General features: G+C 42.6%; 1 protein-coding gene across 1 annotated transcript; it reads left to right on the top strand.

The window, feature by feature from the left end:
- Positions 1–858: 858 nt before the first annotated feature.
- On the top strand, positions 859–20,962 carry ctnnbip1 (catenin, beta interacting protein 1). The gene is made up of 4 exons (XM_083975673.1): positions 859–958; positions 8,961–9,075; positions 10,999–11,089; positions 19,818–20,962. The coding sequence occupies exons 2-4, from the start codon at positions 8,980–8,982 to the stop codon at positions 19,874–19,876; spliced, it is 246 nt and encodes an 81-aa protein (XP_083831799.1). The 5' UTR covers positions 859–958; positions 8,961–8,979; the 3' UTR covers positions 19,877–20,962.
- The last annotated feature ends 1,889 nt before the right edge of the window (positions 20,963–22,851 follow it).

Below are 22,851 nucleotides of genomic sequence, written 5' to 3'. Positions count from 1 at the left end.
TTTCAAGACTCGTGGATCATCACAAAGTGTTTAAGGGACATTTTTGCTGAATATAAACAACTGTAACAATGCAGGCAATGCAGGCACACCCCGGGGTCCCAAACCTCCATGGGCCTCAAAGGCCCCAGGTTTATTTCTTATTTTGGGTCTACTGATTTATTTCAAATCATATGTATGGGGAATTTGTACTTTGATCATCCTGCATCTTGTAGCCTGGTATTGTAGAGAGGCATGCATTGTTTATTCTTATAGGATGTTAAAAAACAATGAACTAACTTTTGTCTGACCACTAATCTAAAACCCATACATGTCAACATGTTTAGGCTACTATATTACATCAGATGGATACTAGATATTCACATTTTACGGGGATGTCAGTCATTTTTGACTGGCTTCGTATTCCCTGGCGTCCTAATAATGACATACACTGGGGGTCAAGGGTGGCCCCTGAGAGGAAACATCCTGTCATTTTGTTATCAGTAAAACAGCTTGAAGAAGACATCTTAAATAATAATAATAATAATTCATTTATTTTGTATAGCGCTTTTACAGTAACCCAAAGACGCTTTACAGATGCAGTAATATACCTACATAGTACATAAGGCACAAACAAACAAAAAAAATTCTTAAATTAATTAAAATACTTTAATCAACAAAACAAGTCAGACCTTACCTTGTCCGTACATTGCCACACGATCTACCAATGCTGACAATAAACCTGCCCTGTGGTTGTCGAGCGGCTGTGGTCGCTGCCCCCCCTCTGCCCCTGTTAGTATGTGCCGGTGACGCCCCTGGCGGTGGGCAGCGGTACTGCTGAAGCAGCAGGACCCTCGCTGCGTTGAGTCAGTCCGCCGTAGCTGTGCCGACTGGAGGGATGTGACCCCGGAACAGGACGCCCTCCTACAACAACACACCATTCAAACAGAGCACAGAAGAAAGAAAAGCTGGACCAGGAGGGGTAAGCTCATAATGTGTCGTTTTCTCGTCGAGCTGCGTATTGTCAGGGCTTATTAGAAGACGATAGGTGTGTTTGAATCCCGGCGTTTACAACACTTCTGGCACAGCGGCGGCACCTGGATGGTGTTTGCACCCATAGGAACTTCATTCAGGCTTTTGTCTCGGGCATGCTAGCGAGCAGCTAGCTCGGCTATTTAGCACAGACTGCTTTTACCAAGGAGTAGCGCGGGGGGTGGGGGGACTAAATGAAACGTTTGTCCGGGTTGTAACGAAGACGACTTGTTAGTCCTAAAGAGTAGTGTCCAGGCGTTTTTCTCCATGGCGGAAATAATTTAAGATCCGTGTCGAGGTTGTGCTGGAGGCTCGCCGCTTAGCTAGCAAGAGCGCTGCTACAGTTTGAACAGTCTGCCTCCCGCAACATGATGATAACAAGAACCGTCCACAGCCAGCCATGTGTTATATCTGTTTTTATACTCCCAGCCTGCTTTGTCAGGCTTCTAGGTGTTTTTTTATTACCTCTGCTGGTTTTCATTCACAGTTTGTATGTGAAGAAAACTAATCAAATGGGGCAGCTAGTCCGCTAATGTTGGTGAACGTGAGGCAGACTCGCCAGCGTTAACCTCTTAGTTTGTTTTAGTTGTAGCCCCCATCCTGATGAAACTGCACCTGAGGTCTGAAATATCAACCTCAAAGCAGTTTTCTGTGCCCAGCTGGCATGCAATTTAACAGACAACACGTATCTGATAAAAATTTTGCATGAAAAATACTGCAAAATACTGAAATACTTGTGTCCCACAGACACATACACACATTAAAGATCAATTAGTCAGCCAAGACACTGCTGCTCCATCCGGGAAAAAAATAGTGTACATCTGTTTACTTTCTTTCAAATTAGTGTTAAATGCTCACATTTGCTTTTCGCATAACTCCTTGATTGAATCTCTATTTTTGGATCGTGCCACCCCCAGATGCATTGTGCCACCCTGCCTTTTACAGTGTCTGCTTTCCCCCCACATGTCAAATAGCTGACAGCCCTTTGAGTGGTGAAGCTGGCACCCTGCCGGCAGCAGGGCATTGATGAGTGCTGCAGCCAGTGGGTGTCGGGGCTTGGCCACAGGCGAGCACACTGAATCCTCCTGGCAACTAACGGAGTTGGTCATGGACCCACAGTATGTCAAGCCTGCCTTAGTTTGCACATTCCCCTAGCTGGCTGGGTTTTGGAGAGAGATTAAGACCGCTGCCCTCGCCACCCTCCCCTCCTCACATTCGGGGGCAGGTGTTCTCCCGCTCCACCCCCTTCGAGCCCCGAGGGGACCTCATCAGCTGCCTGTGAGCGGTGTTTGGAAGCGAGAGGGCTGGTTCGTCATACAACCTCTTGCTCTGCGCTTGGCACAAGCACTTGTCAGCTTGTCAGCATTAACTAGACCACGCAGTAGCCTCCCGTGGCATCACGACACTGTGACACAAGAACTGCTGCTAGCATCCGTTCGTCACCTACACGCTTAGTCCAAAATGACAGGGGCCTCCAATTTAAGAAATCAAACTTGAAAACGTAGCCATCTTTTCCATGCACAGCTCTTTGTCTGTTGTACGTGATGGTACTCCGCACATTTGCATTGCATTGTATGTTCCAAGCGCAGAGATCATATAGCTCTTCACAAATCAGAATTTTATGCCTTGCCTTGACGTTGGCGCTTTTGAAATCTTGCAGGCGCACCCCCAAGGGACCAGCTTAAGGCAGCAGCTTCTGTTTCAATTCCATTGAGAGACCCAGAGGAGCGGGCGAAGATGTTCTGAGATCATAGACCAGATTTAATTATGTTACATAGCACGGTCTGTGAAAAACTCTGTATCAAATTACACATTGTGGAAACCATTTCCAAAATCAGTTTGTGTAAATTTAATTGTAAAATGTTTTTTCTTTGAAATGATTTATACGAGTTCTTAATTGAACTGCAGCAGTATTGCGCATGCAGTCGATACTTCCTTCGGGCCTGTTGGCTTAAATAAGGGGCAAAAACTAAGCTTCTCTGTGTTGTTAAGTATACATTTTGTGAAATTTCATCATGTCCAGCAGCCTAACCCCCTGTAGGCTCTAGTATCAATTTAATGCAGTACCAGAAATAGTCAAAGAACAGTTAAGCACACCCAGAAACCCAGCTATGAACTAAGCCTGTACAGTTGAGCAGGATTGTTTGAGTTCATGCCTCACGTGGTGCCAACAAGACATGACCTACTTATCAATCATGTTTTCACAATCCAGTTCATCACTATTGTCCCCAAATACTGTAGCCATTGTTGTGGGCACTGTACATGTGAGGAGATGGCTCCACACAAAGGCAGCTTGCAGACATCCAGTAAGTCCAAGCCAGAGCCTTTCTGCCCTGCAGTGTCTGCTGCTCGTCTGGCTCCTGCTGTTTCGGGACCCCATGCTGGCCCCGGCCCCCGACCCAGAGACGGAGTCAGTTTGGTCATGGCTGGTCAAAGAGTTTTTCTATCTCTGTAGAAGTTCTGTCCTGAAATTGCAGTCAAAATTGTCATAAGACTTGAAGGCAGTAGGCAGAAACTAATCATCAACATCTCTGATCATCAGTTATCTAATTGTCAAGCAATTTTAGCAATTCATTTTCTGTTTGGAGAGCCTGCTGTGTGTTTTATTTGCTGTTTTTAGACAATCCATGAAGTTCAAAACCCAAACTTACATTATCATATGAGACAAAGAAAATAATTAGATCTTGACATTTGAGAAGCTGGGACTAGAGAATTTGACATTTTCCCTCTAAAATGGTTATAACAATGAATTGAAAATCGTTGCCATTAAATTTTCTCTTGATTGGCTTATCATCGAAGCTCTAAAAATAACTGGTCAGCTGCTGTTTATTTTGCCGATCTGCAGTGCTCGGTGTGTTGTAAAAACGCAAAATCTGTCAAATTAGGTCTCAGCTAATTTTAATAATTTATGTTATATCAGACAGCATCAGCATCTTTATTGCAAAGTGACATTCATGTGATACATTTTTAATTTCAGTGTTGCCTCTAGTTGCCTTAATAGGTTTCATGACATGGTTATCCATCAGCAGAAGAGTGTGTGTGTGTGTGTACCTGCAGTAACACAGCTGCTCCACAGAACCAGGCCAGGTTGTTGGCAGCTCAGCTGGCAGCCGCACCAGGGTTGTAGCCTACTTAAGTTTCTCGCACATTTGCTTGGGATGCTGGAGCAGCTCATGACTGAATTCAAGTTATTTTTCCTCCTCAGTTTTTCCTCTGCATGAAGGTTGTTGACCTCTGAGGTGGCCCTCGTGTAAAGCTAAAACCTCACTGAAAAACGGTTCGTCAGTCAACTCAAAGGGCCAATTTGTCAATTTTTCTGCTCACTTGAGGAATTTGATTTGTAAAACAATCAGACGTTGTGCATCTGCATCATGTGACCATTTGGATCCAGTAACAAGTTTAACAAGTGGACCGGGCCATGTGTGACTGACTGGGTCGGCGTACCGTGGCAGCCTGCTGCTCTTCATGACCCTCAGCAAATGTGAGAGCCTATCACATTGCATACTGTAATCCCTGGCAGCAGACCCTGACTGCACGGCGTGGCCAGGTCACAGTGTTGAAACAGTGTTTAGAAGCCGTGTTTTTGTTTCTCAGAGGCACTAACGGACACACAGAGACAAATGGACGTGAGAGCTCTGGACTGCTGAGCCAGGCAATGAATAGGCTCGTTTTGTCTGTTTTTAAGCTGCGTTGCAACATGCACAGCAGTTTGCCTTTATATGTACTTTCACATATGAACTTAGATAGTTTAAGTTCACATGTGTTAGTACATACGTATTCACACAGTGTAACACATTTTCAAGATTTTTACACTTACACAGAAGAACTAACATTGCAGAAAGCAAAGCTATTAATATGAATAATTGATTAGTTAATCGACAGACGAGTGTTTCAATATTTCAATTTTTTAAGCAAAAACAGTGAAAAAAAATCCCAAACATGCTCCACCCCCACTATCTTGTATGTATCTTCTTTGTGGTATTATCCTCTAGCTGTACATTCACAAGGAAAGGAGATACCATATTAGGCTCAGGGAAGTAGAAATTGCCATTTTTCATGATTGACCAAAAAAAAATTATTGATTGATAATGAAACTGGGAACTTGAAGCTTTCAGCTGTGTTGTGTTGGTTCCCTTACATTTTCTCAGTTTCGTGTCAGTGATGCTGTGATTTCACTGGGCTGCCTAGAGGCCCTCAGCTCAGCCCAGCATCACAACATTGACAAGAGAGCACAACACAGGCAGAGAGAGGGGGGGATTAGTCCTAGATCAGCATTAAAGAAATCCTTTGATTACGTCGGGAACATTAGCTGCATGTGTCGAGGCTGAGCATCCCTTGGGGGATTAGTGTCGAGCCAGCCCACCTCCAGAACCGAACATCAGACACACACAAAAGAGTCTTAACGGGGGTCCTTGCTTCTTGTCCTTGAAATGATTTAAGATGTGTTACATGGGAGACCATGTGCATAATGCACATAGCATACACAACATGCTCATTTTTGTGAATATTTGTAAGTGATTTTGTTTTTATTTGTAATTATATACTGTACTTTGTTGTTGCTTCTTGACAAGTTGTTCACTTCTGCCTTAATTTCATTGGACAGAAAGCAGTCTGTCTTACCGGTTGTCTTGATGCACTTGACTAACTGCTGAAGTAGCAAAAGTATTTACCAGAAATTGGCCTTATTGGAAGAGTTTGTTGTGTGTCTTACGGTTAAATAAGAACAGAGTTTGAAGACGTTTAATTGTGCAATTGCTTTATAGACGAATCATTGCATCTTCAAACAATTTGTCAGTTTATTGAGTAGTAAAATTAACAAATGTAATGCATGGTTTAACATGTAATATTTTTTAGTTTTAGACTTTGTGAAGTTTGCTCAGACTCAACTTGAGTATAAATTAACTAGCTGCAATTTTAAACAAGGTTTTGAACTATTTCCAGGATAAAACAAGACATTTTAGTATCAGAAAAGGTAAGGTCCTGCAAAACGCAGAATTTTGTCACTAAATAATTGATATTGAAAACTGTGCACAGTACACACTGTTACTGGCTTGCAGCTGAAGATGATTGGCATTATGCAAGCTGAAACTGGCAAAGAGAACATGTGATTTGCGGTTTTAAATTCATCTTCAGCTGGACTCGGCCAATGTGTTCAAAATGTCGAAGCACTGATACCCTGAAAGACATTATTTAGAGGTTAGGTCTGTGGCAGGGAGGCAAGGACCAGAGTACCATCTGGAGCATTGCTGGAATTATAAACATGGCTGGAAAGCTAGCTGGTTCAGTTGGAGAGCAGGGATGAAACCACCCATTACATAATCACATACACCGTGTTAATCACTGTTGTATACATGTTGTCATCCAGTTCAGTGAGTACTAGAGCTGTAATGATTCCAGTTCTGTGGTTAAATGTGCCGCCCAAAATAGTCATTTACAAATGAGTCTTTCTGCCCCCTCCAGCCTGAAGAAGACTAGGTGAACTCCACAAAAAGATGCAATCTGACTGCTTTCCCCTTTTCCTTTTTCAAGTGGCTTCGCAAACATGTCACAACAAAAGAAAAAAAACCTCCCTGATCACCCTCATTTCCACTTTGTTTCTTCTTCTTCCCACAGAGTCTCTCCCTATGGGATTTCGTGTACTTCATTTGTTGTTCTTGTAGCAGATATCGCTGTGGAAGTGGAATGAGAAAAAATAAACTTTCAGGCTGGTAAAAAATATCAATTGCAACCCTCAGAACAGTCGGCAGCCTGAGCAGTGATGGTACTAAATATGGCCAGTTTTTAAACTTCAAAAGGGAAAACATCAGAGGATCAGAAATGCATCAGTCATGAAAGCAGTAGGCCTATTTATATAGATGATTAACGGGCAGTAGCAGACACAAGAGTGTTTAAGCTGTCAGGTCTCAAAATATTTCTGCATATTAATAGATGTTTGTTCTATAATCACTTGTGACTTTAAGAACCCAAGACAAGACAACACCTTTTAGCAATTGGAGAATCCTGTTCCTCACTTCTCGTTTTCATCCTCTAGTCTTTACCCACTCGAACGCAGTGACCGAATTACTCCGAGCATCTTGCATCTGGCGGATTTGCGTGCCCAAGTTTCTGTCTCCCTTCATATTGTGCGTTGTCTCGCTGGTAGGTCTCTGTGCCTGGAGTCGCAGCTCTCTGAGGCGGGGAGCTGGGAGACGTGATCAAACGTGTCACTGCTGCTTTTTCTGAAGCTGCTGCCACCGCACACCACACCGCACCCACCCCCGCCCAACCCACCCACCCTTAACCCGCTTTCTCCAACACCCTCTCTCCATCACTCCAACCCCAAACACACGCACGCACCGCCACCACTACCCCCGAAGGTGCACTGAGCTACCGAACGGACACCGGCCAGCTCTCTCAATCTTTTCATGTCAGTCTTGCTTTGAGTCTTCAGTGGCTCTCCAATTAAACTATGCCTGACACTTGGGAGGTTGAAGTGAATAACTAATGCATTCGTCTGTGCTTTATTCAGTGTGCTGCCACCACTTTGTGCCACTGAAAACAGCCAAGGAGACGAAGTCAAGTGTTAGTTGCTTACAGTAAACGGCCACCGAAGGTTGGTATAATTATAAGGGCTATAGCTAGAAGCATGCTCTCCAGCTGCTCTGATCTGGATGAATCCACACGCTCACAGTGGCACCCGAACGGCAGCCAATGGCCAACGGTGCCCCATTCATCCTCCACCCCTGGGCTTTAGGAAGGGGGGAACAGCGAGCCAGCTTCTCAATTAAATATAACCCCACATCAAACCGCCTGTCAACATGCATTAGTGGCCCTTTGTATAGATAAGAGGCCAAAATAAATTGCCAGAACTATCATAGTCACTACGGCTCCCGTAGGCTTTTTATGAAAGATTCTTAGGGGAGAACAAATCCTGACTTGCATACTGATATTCTCTCTATTAAATCTGTTCTCTCCCACTAGATTTAGCCTTTTTTAAGTTTTTATTTTGGTGTTTTCAGTGAATTATTCCTTCTGCATGTTTTTTGCTTTTTTCAATTAGAACATTTGGGCGGTATATGTCAAGCTGTGCTGTATGCCTCGTCTGGTTGGTGTCTTATAACGGGGATCTAATGCGACAGCAGCCAACCTTGATGTGTGTGCGCTATCACAGCGGAACCTATCCCTTTTCTGTCATCCGCATTAGCTTTGGCAGCTCCTTTTATCGCCTCCTTTTCCCTCCCCTTTTTTCTTCCCCTTTGCCTATATTTCGCATCTCTGCAGACTGACAGTGAAAATAGGTCATTAGTTAGACGGAGAATAAGAGATGGAAGGAGCAGGCAGTGGCGAGATCTGTGTGAAAACTGCCATGCAATATTAATGACAGCCATTCACGCTGTGAAGTGCCAAAACTGCACTGTGACTGCGCTGAGACAAGGCCACTGACTTCTGATATCATCACTGTTTGGATTATGAAGTGGTTATCACATGCAGACCATCTGTATTATTTACACTAATGGTAAAACAGCCAGCCTGGTGCTCTCTGTCTGAGAAGTCAGATTAGAAAACATTTGATAATTGAAATGCGGTCGGTCTTTTATTGTAATAGTAATACTCCCGGGGGTGTTAGCTTAATGCTGCGGAGTATAAGAGCCTAAACCTCATATCTGCTCAAAAGTGCTGCCAAGACTGATATGAAAGGTTCTGTTGGAGCTTTATTTAGCGCAGAGGTTGAATCTAACATCAAATAAATAGGAATATACAAGTTAAATTACCGTCTAGCAACCTGGTTGAACGGTCTTCACTACCACTCTTCGTGGCCCAGTGCCCACAATGAAAAGTTTTCATTTTGTGATGGTATGTCCGGTCAAATTGTGCGTCTGTGTGTCTTTTTAACCTCCAATAACAGTGTGAGTGTTTGCGTAGCTGTGATTTTTCACAGGTCTTGTGTAATCATTGTTTGTTTATGTGTCCAGAGCCACAGGAGCAGGGGGGATGAACCGCGAGGAGGCCCCGGGGAAGTCTCCTGAAGACATGTACATCCAACAGAAAGTGCGGGTCCTGCTCATGCTCAAGAAAATGGGATCAAATGTGAGTCAAGTGTCTTGTCTTCTTCACACAAACTATCACAATGTGGCATTTTATAGTTCAGCAGACACTCATTGTCCAAATCCTGCACACAGTGGTTTTTTTAATGAGCAAAGTCACATCTTCTGAAATCTACCCTAATAAGCTTTGCCAAATTGACCACAAACACCAACAACCACAATTACTACGCCATAATGTGACACTTGTAAAATTGGTGCATCTAGAAGCAGAGGAATAAACTTAATCAACATGTCATAACCTGTAGTGTGGGTCTCAGATGCAAACTGACAAGGAAATGTCATGAACAGATTCACCATACACGAAGCTCCATGTCTCTATCCATGTAATAGAGTGGCATATTTCTGCTGTTGAAGTGGTGATGACAGAGGGCAGACTGAAGCTTTGCAAAAAAAACAAACAATCCAACTTGTTTTAGGCGATTTACAGCCGTCAGACCAAGTCCCCTGATGATCTTTATATCACTGCAGCAGAGATACACACTTGTCAAATCTATCTTCCCTCAGCAAATATCTCCATCAGATTCAATATGTCTACATCAGGAAGAGCTCACAGCAACTCCACAGATGTATTTCTGTTCAGCTCCAGTCGTGACAAGAGCTCAGGTGGTGAATTCTTGTCGAGATGCCACTTTTGACAGACTGGAGTACGACGTCAGCAGAGACGAGCAATTTGCAGCCTCTGGAGAACAAAAAAACTGACAGTTGTGGCTGTGGTTATGACACTGCAGACGCAAGTAGAAACAATCTACAAACCTGTCCTCCTTCAAAGGTTTTCGTAAGATATCGAGCAGATTTAAAGGCAAATGTTATTATACATGCAAGCTTTGCATCCGTCAAACATCTGTCTAATGGAGACACTGAGAAGCGAGACATCCTCCTCACACTCTACCAATGGTATAACAGCACACTAACCAGACAAGAGCTTCAATCTGTGAATAATTTAATAACTATGGCTAAACTTGATTCAGGCAGCAAAATCCCCAGTTTCTGGCTAAAATGAAAACTCTGAAATGGGGCCATCGTTCACGGATCACACGTTTTACTTTGATTCTCTAAATACTCGGTCTCTGCGGACCTAAGCTTGAGGCTGTGCATTAGGTTTGATTATGTTGCACAAATGTTGTATAATAAATTTTAGGAAACATCAAGTCATAATTAAGATTACTTCCATGATTAAAAATTCCTATTGCATGGCTGAAAGCTGCCGTCATTATCAACTGTTAACTCATAACCCCAAGTGTTTGTCACTGTAAATTTGTTTTTGTTGAGTTTCTAATCAGCAACAAACAAGTCCTTCATGAGGCTTTTGACAGCAGAATTAAAACACTTGTCACACAACAAGATAAAATGTTTTTCAGTGAGTAAAAGACCAAGTTTGTGATTAGAATCGGTATGCAGCTGAAAACCACCGCAGCAGCAAAGCTGGACAAAAATAGGACAACATTCGACCATTGTGTACAGCAGATGGAAAATAGATATAAATATATGTAACAAGCCACACTGAACAACAGTATACAATGTCTGTTTGCAAGTCAAACCAGTGTGTGTACATTATAAATAAGAATACAATATTGCAAGGCCTGTAATGTCAGATTTAGGTTTGGGGTTTTTAACACGGCATATGACACATAGAACATTTTCTATTTTCTCTTTCACTTTCAGGCATAAACATAAAATATTAATGTGCCCTTAAACTGGTTTAGAAAAGGATGCGTATCGAAACACAAAATGAGAGCAGACACAGAAATCCACTATTTCCTCAAATGAATTCATGTTAAGATTGTCACATCCCCATTTCTTGGAGAACTGTTATTTGAGGTGTTGTCATAAGAAAAGTGTGCTCGACTTCCTCCAGATGAGCTCATATCTTAACTTGGAATTTCACTTTGTTCCCTCTCTTCTCCAGCTTACGCCGAGTGAAGAGGCTTTTCTCCGAAATTACGCAGGTGTGGTCCACAGTCAGATGAGCCAGCTACCACAGCACAACATAGACCAGGGTAAGGCTGGGACACGCACATACACAATCATTCAAAACACAGTTGTGCAGCGGATAATGTTGTTTTTGTTTCAGTGTCAAATGTGATGAAGTCACATTTTCAAAGCCGATCAATAGTTGTGCTTTAATGTTTCATATAATTAGAATTTTTGTATTTTGGTTTTAACCAGTGTAAGAGCTGAGGGCGTTCATGACTCACAGTTTACACCAAACAAATTTAAAACAACATTAGCCCATAAAGGCCATGCTCACATGCTGCAGAAGCACTACTGTATCGAGACCGAAAACAAGGGAAAATCCCCCCGCGCACACCGCTCCTCTTGTATCCGTACCGCAGCCGGCCTAACAGATTCCCTCCCCGAGCTCCCGAGCAGACCCGGCGGCCCACCAGCTCTGTGAGATTACTCACACGGTAAACAGTGTGGCTGACTGGAACCAAGTGACTCATCCTCATAGTGAGTGCACGGCTAGTTTCACTACTGCTTCTCACAAGTGGCCTGGAGAGAGAACCACGTTCAAATATTGTGGTGTTAGTTTGTGAAAGCAGATCACTAACCTGTTTGTGTGGTTTTGTGAGACTTTGGCTTGCTTGATGCTGCGCCCTCCCAGTCCCTTGCACATGCTGGTCGTACTTGGTCAGGGCACTGGAGAGCGCTGTTGAGCTTTCTTCAGCTTCTGAATCGTTTTCACAAGTGTCAACCACAAGAGGGTGCTAGATTTAAAGAAAATAGTACTTGTGTGGAGGCACTGCAGTAGCATGATGGAGCAGCAGCAAATTGTAATTATTTTTCTTCTTTTTTTTTTGTAAATAGAATAGCAGCTGCTTTCCAGGCGCAGCCCAAACCCGACAGTCAGATAGGAGCCCTGCTGTGGTAAACCTGCCGAGGGCTCAGGTTTTGCTTTGTTTGATATGATATTTGTCTCTCAAGGGAGTTTAAGCTCTGTCCTTTTGCTAAGTAAAAAAACAGTGATGATGTTTAGGGGGGAAAAAAAGATAAATATGTGATTTTCTGCAATGGAGAAGGATTAGGTTTCTGATTATATAAGGTATTAAGGAGGCAAGAAACAGTGCGGCGCAGTGACTTTGTCTTTTTGTCCTCCTCTGCTCTTCTTTTTTAGCCTGCAGGGTGTTAAACTACATCGTCATATTTTGTTTAATTCAGGCCCATTCTGCAGCATCACATTTTTTTTAATGTGGGTTGTTGCATCAGAGACAGATTTCATTATTAAAATGTTGTTTCTTCAGAGAGCAGCAGAATATAAAGCGTTGCATCAGAAAGGACGGATGGTGTCACATTTCAAAGAGTACAGCGATCAGATGTGAGATCAGTGCAGATTTTCTTAAATCATTCATTTACAAAGGATGTTTTCTGAACAACTGCAGACTAGTTGTCAGTCTGTGCTGCGTGGCCTCGCTCTGTTTCTTCATGCCCTTTAGTGGATACAGAACTCCACATCTTTGCTGCGTCAATACTGCCACAAAGAGCCTCATTAATTATGCAAGGAATATGACTGGTGAACGGTGCTCCAAGTATACATTATACATCACAGAAACAGACACATTTAGTATCATCTGGCCGGCTGCCACCTCCTCGGTGTGGCTATAAATTATTTGTGGTCTGTATTTTGTCTAAAGTAGTGTGATTAGGCATTGTGGAGTAGCACAGAGTTAATCACTTTAAAGTATTTAGCACAACGCTGAAGGACAGCAGTTTGTAAGTATCAGCACATTCAGCTTCCTTTGAGGTGGTGTGAAGAGGTTCAGTTACATGGAGAGGGAAGCCCACTATTTGATCTCATTTAGACTTGGTAATATGGTAAAAAAAAAAAAAAAAAAATAGATGAAAGGAAACGTTTTATTGCCTGGCAACGTGCACCGTCATTGCACCTCTTAAAGTGTAATTTTTAGAGACTTCAAAACGGCAAATTACCAATGTGACACATCACATGATAATCTTGGTTTGATTTCTGTTATTAAAGCAACAAAAACAAATGAAATATGGATGACTGTGGGAAATCTATTCATTAATATTCGGGAGGAGCCGTTCGCTGAATCAAAATGAGTTTCAATGTGTTAATTGTACTGGACAAATTTTCCATGTTTGTGCCAGATGGGTGTGTGGATATATCAGGTTGTACTCTCTGTGCTGCACCCTTTTCTCACTCTATTATAATAACAACAGACCTGCTCAATGCAGTAGTAGCATAGTCTGTCCCTTTAGCCACACGTGGACACCCTCTGTGGACGGCCAGCAGTCTTTCAGGCCAAGAGGTTTGTTTGTGTCATTGATAAACCAGCTCTCAGCAGCTATATGGTTAGACCTCATACTGATTTGCTCAATACCTACAGGAGACACAGCTGAGATAAAATGGTCAATTTAACAACCTTACTCTTTGCAACCATTTGACAAATGCATTTTTTGTCCCCCACCTCTGCTGCTCCGGTAATAGCTGTATTAAAAAGCACACCGTGGTTGTCTAAAAAGATTGGATGCCTCTAGAATATTTTTGTCAGCCCCTAGACACCATGTGTTGTTTTTCGATATTGTTATATTTGGAAGAAAGAAAAAAGGAGCTTAGGGTAACAACGCTGGAGCTCCGATTAGAGGTCACATAATTCCCAACCACAATTCCCAACCAGAGAGATTTATCTCCCATGAGTGAGAATCTAAACCGGTTCAGCCACAGTATCCACCCCCAGCGGTGCCACCCTGAACATATTCTGAACATGCTGATGCAGGACGCCGTGATGCCAGCGTCCTCGAGGGGTCTCTCGGCATGGAGCGACGGTGTCGTGTGTCAGACGTGGCGTCATCGATCGAATGGTGGTTACTTAGAGGGCATGGAGGGCGCAGTGGAGACACGCTCAGATATTGATCCCTCTCGGTCAAGGCCAGGCGGTAATCGGGAAATGTTAAATGGGAGAGCGTAGGTGCAAGAAACGAATGTTACAAATGGATAACATCATTTCTGTTGTCAGCTTAACATATTCTGATAAGAAAACAATTTTGTTCGGCGGTGCGGTCTAATCTCTCCCGAAACGGTGTCGTCCTTCATCACATGATCAGACTGAGTGGAAATGTTGCTCACACCCTGAATCTCTCCTCCTCCAACTCTCCTCAGTTGTCAGATGTTTCTCTGTTGGAAGGAATGAGTGGAAACCAACTCGGGGGCTGCCACTCATATTTCTTTTAAGTCTATGGGTCAATGAATTAGCATTTCAGATAGTTTTAATTGGCTGATTACCATACATGCAAATACAAAATTTTGTTTTGCAATTTTAATCAGACCGAAATGGAGTTCTCTGCCAAAGGCGCTGGAGCTGTGAATATTGTTCTCTTTCTTTCCTATTTTTCTTTCCTATTTTTTCCCCCAATCAGCTTTGTGAATACCTTGATGTAGCTGAATTTTGGCGGCACAGAGGAGCAGAGGATTGTGGGCGAGCAGGACTAAACATGCTATGTTTAAACGCTGTTATTATGATTGGAAATGAAGTGTGAACTCATTAAGCGAGGCCTGGGTTTTCTGGATGGCTTTCTCAGTGTAAATTGCTTTTTGGGGTAATACTGAATAATAACTGTGTCACTCACTCTGTGGTGCATTGAGTTTTCTGTGGCACAGTAGTTACAGCATACTGTGGGGAATATATTAGCTCTGTCTTAACAAGCAGGCTGTTATTCTTCTTCCTTTAACTCTTCGATTCGCAGATCTTCCCCCTGTCACTGAAAACAATACCGTTTGTCAGAGCCGCACCTAAAGCCAGCCGTCTCAGGTCTTGTTATGCTGTCTGATTTGATGGAGAAAGTTTACTCCTCCCAGAAGGACGTCTGTGGGCCTCAACAAAGGAGGAGAGACGAGGAAGGGTTGCCATAGCAACCCCAGTTGTCCCAGGAAAGCGAAGCTTCCCTGTGGGCTTTGGTGTTGTTGCGACGTGCTGCCTCGGTAGATTGGAGCAGGTGTCATCAGGGGGCCGGGAGGCAAGCTGGAGTGCTAATTACACAGAGTGTGATATTCCAATCTCTCCCCATCACTCCCATCCCCGCTTACAAAAATATGGCCTCGCTCATTTCAGATATTACCACAGCCCTCAGCAATCAATACACAATCTTGTTCCTTGCCTGTGATACAGTCCCGGTATCACGCAAAAGCCTTAAACCTGCCTTTCAACAGAAAGCACTGTGACACAGAACAAGGACCCGCCTTTGTTTGGCGACTCAGCCGGGGCAGAGTGGTATTGATTCCTTCTTTATCCTGCTCTTCACTGCAGCATGAATCAGAGCCAGACACTCAGATTTATGAACCGCCACGTCTACCTGACTCAACTCGCTGAAAGACAAAGGCTAGATGCCTTTTTTTTTTTTTTTTTTTTAACACATCTCTCCTTCAAACGTGTCACTAATATGTGTGAGCTTGTACAGGTTGTGAGTGTTACAGTACAGGATAGTTTCAGGACAGTTTCAGGACAGTTGGGGCCAGCTCAGATTTGCTGAATCTCTTCGATGGTCACTGCTCCGATGGCTGCAGAAAAGTTTAACCAAACTTATTAAACAAATTATCAAGAAGTAGTAGAAGTTGCAGAGGTCTGAACTACATTTTATATTATGTGAACCCAGAATAAACAGAGAGAGCTGGAAAATAGATAATAGTAGTAGAAGAAAATGAAAACAAGGATAAATCCATGGGAAAATAGTGTACAGTCATGTTGCCTTGAAATAGCCGATCAGTCATTAATGTTACTGGCTGTGTTAAAGTAGACCCGCTGTGTTTGTTGGTGTCAACATATTGAGCTGGACCACACATACCCCTGTTGTGTATCATGCCTCTTAACCCGCTCCTGCTGTCGGTGTGTGTGTGTTATGGGTGGGGAAGGGTGCTCTGTGTCTTTATCCTCTCAGCTGACCCTGCACAGATTGTGACCTCAAATGCTGCTGCTGCTCCGACTGGTAACTCAGAGCTTCATCACTCCACCACTGGAGTCATCGTTGGGCTGCGTGTGTGTTGAGTCAGTCAGTGAATGAAGGAGCCTCTAACTTCAAACGAGCTTCCCCCGGGTTCATCTCACAGCTTTATTGTTCTGAGAGCTTTCACTGGAACCTTGTGTGGGTTTTATGTTTTTCTACGTTACCTTTTTTCAAACACATATTGATTAATAGTCTCTTAGAAGTTTAGTCAGTAATGTTTTTTTCCCATTTAATTATTTTTTGTAAAACCCCAGAAAAGCACAAAAATTGACCCACAATTGGTCCCAAGGTATCAACAAGACAAACCCCAATGATTCTCAAATATTTAAAGGAGCAAATTTTCACAATTTTCACCAATTTGAGACACGGGAATTTTTTTGTTTGTTTTCTTGTTGCTTTACCATGATCGACTGTCACTCAGCCTCTCAAATAGTTGTACACAGCATAGTATTGTCTGAGATTGTTTTATTTCTCCTTAATTTCTTTTAACAACACGTGTGCAGTAATTATTTGAGACACCAAAAGCTATTTGACTTTTACTCTTTGGTGAAACACATATCCTGTTTCTCTTCTGTTCTTTTTCAGGAAATACTATTTCTGTTATTAATGAGGGGGCTTTTTCTTTCGTGCAAAGTATTTATGGTGGACAAATCGGATGACATAGCTGTTGTTGCTGTTATTTATGTAATCCACCGTCCGGAGCTGCTCTGTTTAGCCCCACCGTGCAGGGTGAGGAGGGGGATCAGTGCACAGTGGTGAGAGAGAGAGAGGGAGGGAGGGAGGGGCCAGGGAGCGGCCAGACGCGGCTGAGCTGCATTGAAACAAACCCAAAGCTGTTTGCTCATAGGCAGCGGGAGCAGGCTGCCATCCACTGATGCAGTCTGATTTTTATCTGTCGCTAGGCAACAGCTTTGAGGGATCTGACGATTCCATCACGTTGGCTATACAGCTTGTGTGTGTGTGTGTGTGTGTGTGTGTGTGTGTGTGGGGCAGGGCGAGGTCCAAATACGACTCTCAGGCAAAACACTCAAGTAAAACAGATATAGCCCAACCATTCACCCGGCTCTGTCTGTGTGTGTGTGTGTGTGTGTGTGTATTTTGAGAGTTTCTTCTGGTCATTCGGCTCAAGTTGCGCAGTGTCTGGCACGTCCGTCCTCTGAAATGCCTGTTACACCACAAGGGCAAAGCACAAAATCATTCAGACTGACATTAATTCAGACAAATGGTTGTGTTTTTATGAAGTGGTTTGTGTCGAAGCGTCTTCTTCTTGAACGACAGTACGATTCGATTCAGCAGCAGCTTAAATCAGGTCAAGTTTCCTATTGTGTGGTATTATATAATTGTCCCTTGTTCGAGCATCATTATCCCAACATGCTGCCATCTCGCAGATGAGATTTATGTCATTAATTGAAGTCTAAGTCTAAGTCAGTATGTCTCGACCAATATTGTCTTTTATCACTGTCTGTAGTTTCCTTTCCAGTTGCCTACTGGCTTTTTATCTTTGCCATAAGCTCGTTTGGTTGGCCTGTGAGCTGCCTTGGGAGAGGGGAACTTGAAAGTTCATCTTTAAAGGCCCCTCCCCCCAAAAAGCCTTGATTTTTTTTTTTTTTTACCAAACTCAAGATGACCTGAATGCAGCATAGAAACATGCTAATTATCTTCACACTAGAGAGACACAGACTAAAATTCTGTTTCGAGGGTCTGTGCTGTCTGATGAGGAGGGTCCGCCCCTTGTGCCAAATACATGTGGAAGCTCACAGTCCCTGGCCTACTTTCATATCTCCACAATAATTAAATCTAACAAGCACTTGGGGCTGCACTGAAGAAAAGTCTTTTTATAGCAGACAGACATGAGGTGCCGACAGGAATTCTTCTCGGCCGTCTGCAAAGGTGTGGGAATCGGTGTTGGTAATACTTCTGTGATTGTAGCTTCATCAGAGGGTTTCATCTCACTACGCGATCGAGCTCAGCGTCGGCAGCGTCTGCTCCTAGTCTTCATCCGGCCCACTCATCTTTAAGAGACGCTTTTTTAATCAAGATATTGAGGAGGTTAGAAATGTTGCTGTATATACTTTGTGCTCTATATATTTCACAGTCAATTTGCTTCCATTACCAAGCAGCAAATGTATATCACCAGCTGCAGAGCATGACGGTGCAAGAGGGGTTTTAATACGTTCTTACTCCATCTGCCAGAAGTGTCTGCACCCCCACGCCCCCACTTCAGACTGAAATCTTCTAATTAAACAAGTCCTTGCCAAAAACATTAGTCCTATATGAAAGAACACTAAGAGAACATTGTGTGATTTTGATTCACCATTTCTCTAATAGAAATGTGTATTTTAAATAAATAAATATTTTCATTTATGAGAGAAAACTGTCTCAGCAGGTGTGGGCAGGCCCAAACAACTTGGCAACAGACTAATGAATGATTGCTTATTAAACAAAGGCCAGCTGACTAAGTCCTATTGTGTAGATGACAGGATCATTTAGTTGACTCATCTGAGACAAGGCTGTAATTATCATGGTCGTGGTTAACTTGGTAAAAGGGAAAGAGGTATAAAAGAAATGGAAAGAAATCAGACCGGGTGCTGTAAATCATTTCAGTCCATTCCTTTGTGCCTGTTGATTATTTTCCTCGATGTAGTGAGGTCAGTGCACAAATCTGAAATCTAGCTGTTGTTTCTTCACAGACAGTCTTAAGCCTCAGCAGCGCAAGAGATTGAGTGGAGCTGAAGCCCGTGATCTAAGTGTTGTCACGACGGAGTGGATCCCGCTCATTGTGGCGTAGTGTCGCCCGATGTGGCAGGCGGTGGCTCTGCAGCGGGTGAACCTGGCAGAATATGAAATCACCTGCATGCACCAAAAGGATTTTCATGGCTGCATATATCCCCCCCCTCAGCTTTATAGTCACAGCTGACAGGATTTACAGGATGTTGACAGGATCCAAGGACTTGCAGAAAACTTCAGACGTGTCACACTTTGTGCTAAAATTAGTTTTGGGGTGATAAAAATCACACGTAGATGGTTGAAAACCCGGTGAAGACCAGCCAGGATCCAGTGACTTTCAGCAACAGGTCTGCGATGCCTGTTGGCAGAAAAACGAAAAACGAGTGTTAGGATTTGGATCAGCATGAAAAATCCTTTTCTTGAACTACACACAAGTTGGTAGAGCACCCGCCCCATGTGTTGAGGCTATAGCCTAGTCCTCACTGCAGGCGACCCCGGTTCGAATCCTGCACCAAGCGGCCCTATCCTGCGTGTCATTCCCTCCCTCTTGCCTCCCATTTCCTGTCTCTCTCTCAACTCTCCTGTCATTAATGGAGAAGAAAGCCCAAAAAATCTACTTAAAAAAAAAAAAGTGTGAGCAGAAAAGTTTGATCACAGTTAATTTATTTGTACATTTTACGACAGGTGGGAACTATGCACACGTGAATATACTGCTATCTCAGTGGATATAGTGTCTTTGTGTGTTTCCTCCTACGGTGTGTGTAACACAAAACTGCCCACAGCAGCTCACACCCAGTGTCACCGTGAAGTAAACAGATGACACATTTCAGATTAGTCAGAAAAGTAAAGATCATTTTTCTCTGCTTGACATTTGCGCCACATCTCTCTGGATCTCCAACTGCCAACGTCTTTAATAAACACACAGATATAACACTTTCTGTCTTATTTACTGTGGTACAAACATCGGTGGAATTTTTAACACAGATTGTTAATTGTATTTGATTCGGGGAGTTCATCTGACAATCTGCCGTTGCTTCGCAGGTGCTGAGGACGTGGTGATGGCGTTCTCACGGTCAGAGACGGAGGACCGGCGACAGTGACCCTGGGCTCCCCAACCCCCCTTCCATCCTGCCCCACTGCATCCCAACCCGCCCCCAATCCCACCCCCCAACCCCCGTGTCGCCCTGCACGTGATCCACAACATCCCAAACGCCACAAACACGACACTGATGAGCTCAGGAGAGAGGGGGGGGCACCAGGATGGGACAGAAAGTTGGGGAAGAGACATGGGGGAGGAGGCCACCTCGCTCTCCCCCAGCCTTCTTCCATCCCGACTCCTCCTCACACAGGCTGGCACACCATTACCTGAGATGCACTCAAGTGGGTCACTGTGGGTTGTAGCCTTGGCAACAAGGCCGTCAGTGAAAACACTCACAGATCATGTGGATGAATATCAAATGTAGTTTTTTTTTTTTTTTTGGTTTGTTTTTTGTCTTTTGGTGGGTGAGGGCCGGTTTTGTTTTGTATTATCTTGTCTGTGTTGAGACTTTAGGCAGTGTTACGTGTTTTATCTGCTGTGGTCACTGGAGGAATTGACCAATCAGCAGCTGATTGAAGCAAAGAGAAATATAGTTTTGGTCAAGCAGCAAGTGTGATGACTGATCGTGTTAGGGAAGAGATTTTAATTATTTCTGCTTACCCTAATGGGGCTGAAATTGTTTTTGATTTAGCTGTCGTGTTATAAAAGCTTTTGTATTCTGTCACACCAGGGGCCTCATTTCTAAACCTTTTGTCCGCGTAAAAAAAAAAAAGTGTGTAAGATGCATTCAGCATCTCCCACAATGATGTTAGGATGTAGAGATACAGGTGTTTCTGGAGAGCATGCTCAAGGAGAGTTAGTACAATAAATTCACACTTTACTTTATGATTTAGAATTTATAAACAATTAATAAGTGGTTTATAACACACTGTAATGTAATTGTAAGCATCAGTGAGGTTTGTTAATGTATTTGTCACCAATGTAACTCCTCCTGATCACACAAAAGTGGCTGCCTTATATACAGATAATGAAAAACGATAAAGTTACACACAGCTGAAATAACATAAAATATGTCATCATAGGAGGAGTTTTACTTCTTAACAAGTACTCTACATTAATAAACACTTAAACGTCTCTAAAGCAGCACGCAACTCCATTATAGTGTTTTAAAATATTAAAAGTTTGTTTTCTACCTACAAATCTTTTAACAGGGAAACTGAGTGAAATATTAACATAACATCTGGTACATTAATAACTCTCTCAGTGCATTTCACCTTACATCTACTTATCGCCTGTTGGTAGCTGCACAGCCCAGACTCTCTTATGAAGTGCAGTCAAGTGAGCTCCAGTGAACTCTTCCCCGCACCTCTGGCTCTTATTAGCGTTAGTTCTTCCCGTCTAAATAATTTGGCTTTCATCTGGTGCAGAGCTCACTGCAGCTGTGACATGTTGAGATTCTCCAAAACAAAACACTTCAGTCGATGTGTGTAATTTTGATCTTCTGTACAAATACTAGAATTGACAGATGTGTATCGTAGTGCTCGCAACACGCCTACCATCAATCATTCATGTTTAATTACGGGAGCCAACAGGGAAGGATAATGAGGCTTGTGACATGCTCGATCCTCTGCATTAAGGTTAGGGCTTTTTATTTTTTATAGCGTACATAAGTTTTACAAATGAGGCCCTATTTGTTTCCTCTGCTGCTTTATTTTGAACCATAGGCTGTTGAGAGTGCAGCGATGCTTTTCTCACGAGGAAAGTGTTAAAGACACTAGCAGACATAATCACATGAAACACAAATGTACACATTCTCCCCAAACACACACCACTGTTGTTTTGGGTTTATTGTGACATGTAAAACCTTTTTTTTAATTATTATTATTGTACAGATAGTTGGGAAAATACAATAATGATTTGATTGTGCCAATTGTATTTTTGTTTTTTCTGTTTTTTATCTGTAAGATAAAATTAACATATTGATTAAGAAAATTGATAAGAGACAAGTTGTAGTTGTAATTTATTGTTTACTGAATTGACTCCCTGTTCCTCCAGCGCATCATTAAAGATGGAGAACCAGTAGATAGTTAAAGCCTAACGTGAGTCACTCTTCAGTATCTTCAGCTCAGCGGTGGCTCTTTGTTCACACTAAAATCATACAAACTCTAATTTCTATCTACCTGGAACTAAAACACCTGAAGCCAAACATAAGAACTGTGTGCTATTTCTGACTGTACTGTATCTCTTGCACTATTATCAATTGGATATTTGCAAAAAATACATTTTGATACTTAGCGCAGAGATTCTATGTTTGGTTCAATGGCTGAACGAAAACTTTGTTACCATGTTTTTATTCTTTTGGTGATTTAAAAAAAAAAAATTCTCTGTGTTTATTGACTCAACTGGAATAGCGCAAATCTTTGTTAACCAACCAACATGTTTTTCTAGTGACATGCTCAGTATTTAATGTGTTTTAAATACAGTTTGTTAACTTGTATAACTTAAAATAATTGTAACGTTTAAAAGCCAAGCATGTCCGCCTCGTGGTTTATAATGTTCATTCAAGTGGAGCCGAGGATCTTTGAACCCTTGCCTCAATGACCATTGTTTGTACATTCTTGACATTCGTGGAAGCTACTTGCTCTTTTAAAAATGTTTCAGGAAAAAAAAAAAAATCATTTTTGTATGGGTGTTATCTATTATGTCTTGTTGGCAATAATTTCTATTTCGAATGTCCTCAACAATCATCGCAATGTAAACGGCCAACAGACCCATCACCCTGTCCGCCTATGACAAAGAAATTTGTCTTTTTATGTTTACTTTTAGTTTAAAGCATACTTTATTTGTCTATGCATTGTTTGTTTGTTTTTGTTTTTTTCTAAAAGGTGTCTTACTGTACATTTTACCTATCAGGGTTGTTCTGCAGCCTTCATTCAAGTTATGAATGAATGTCAGTGTGAAAGCACATGTGTGAGTGTGTGTGTGCGTGCGCGTGTGTGTGTGATCATCACTGAACTGCTACCAGTTTTGATTGTC

This window comes from Trachurus trachurus (genome assembly GCF_905171665.1).
Source record: "Trachurus trachurus genome assembly, chromosome: 7".
NCBI lineage: Eukaryota > Metazoa > Chordata > Actinopteri > Carangiformes > Carangidae > Trachurus > Trachurus trachurus.
This window is presented reverse-complemented; position numbering and strand designations above follow the sequence as displayed.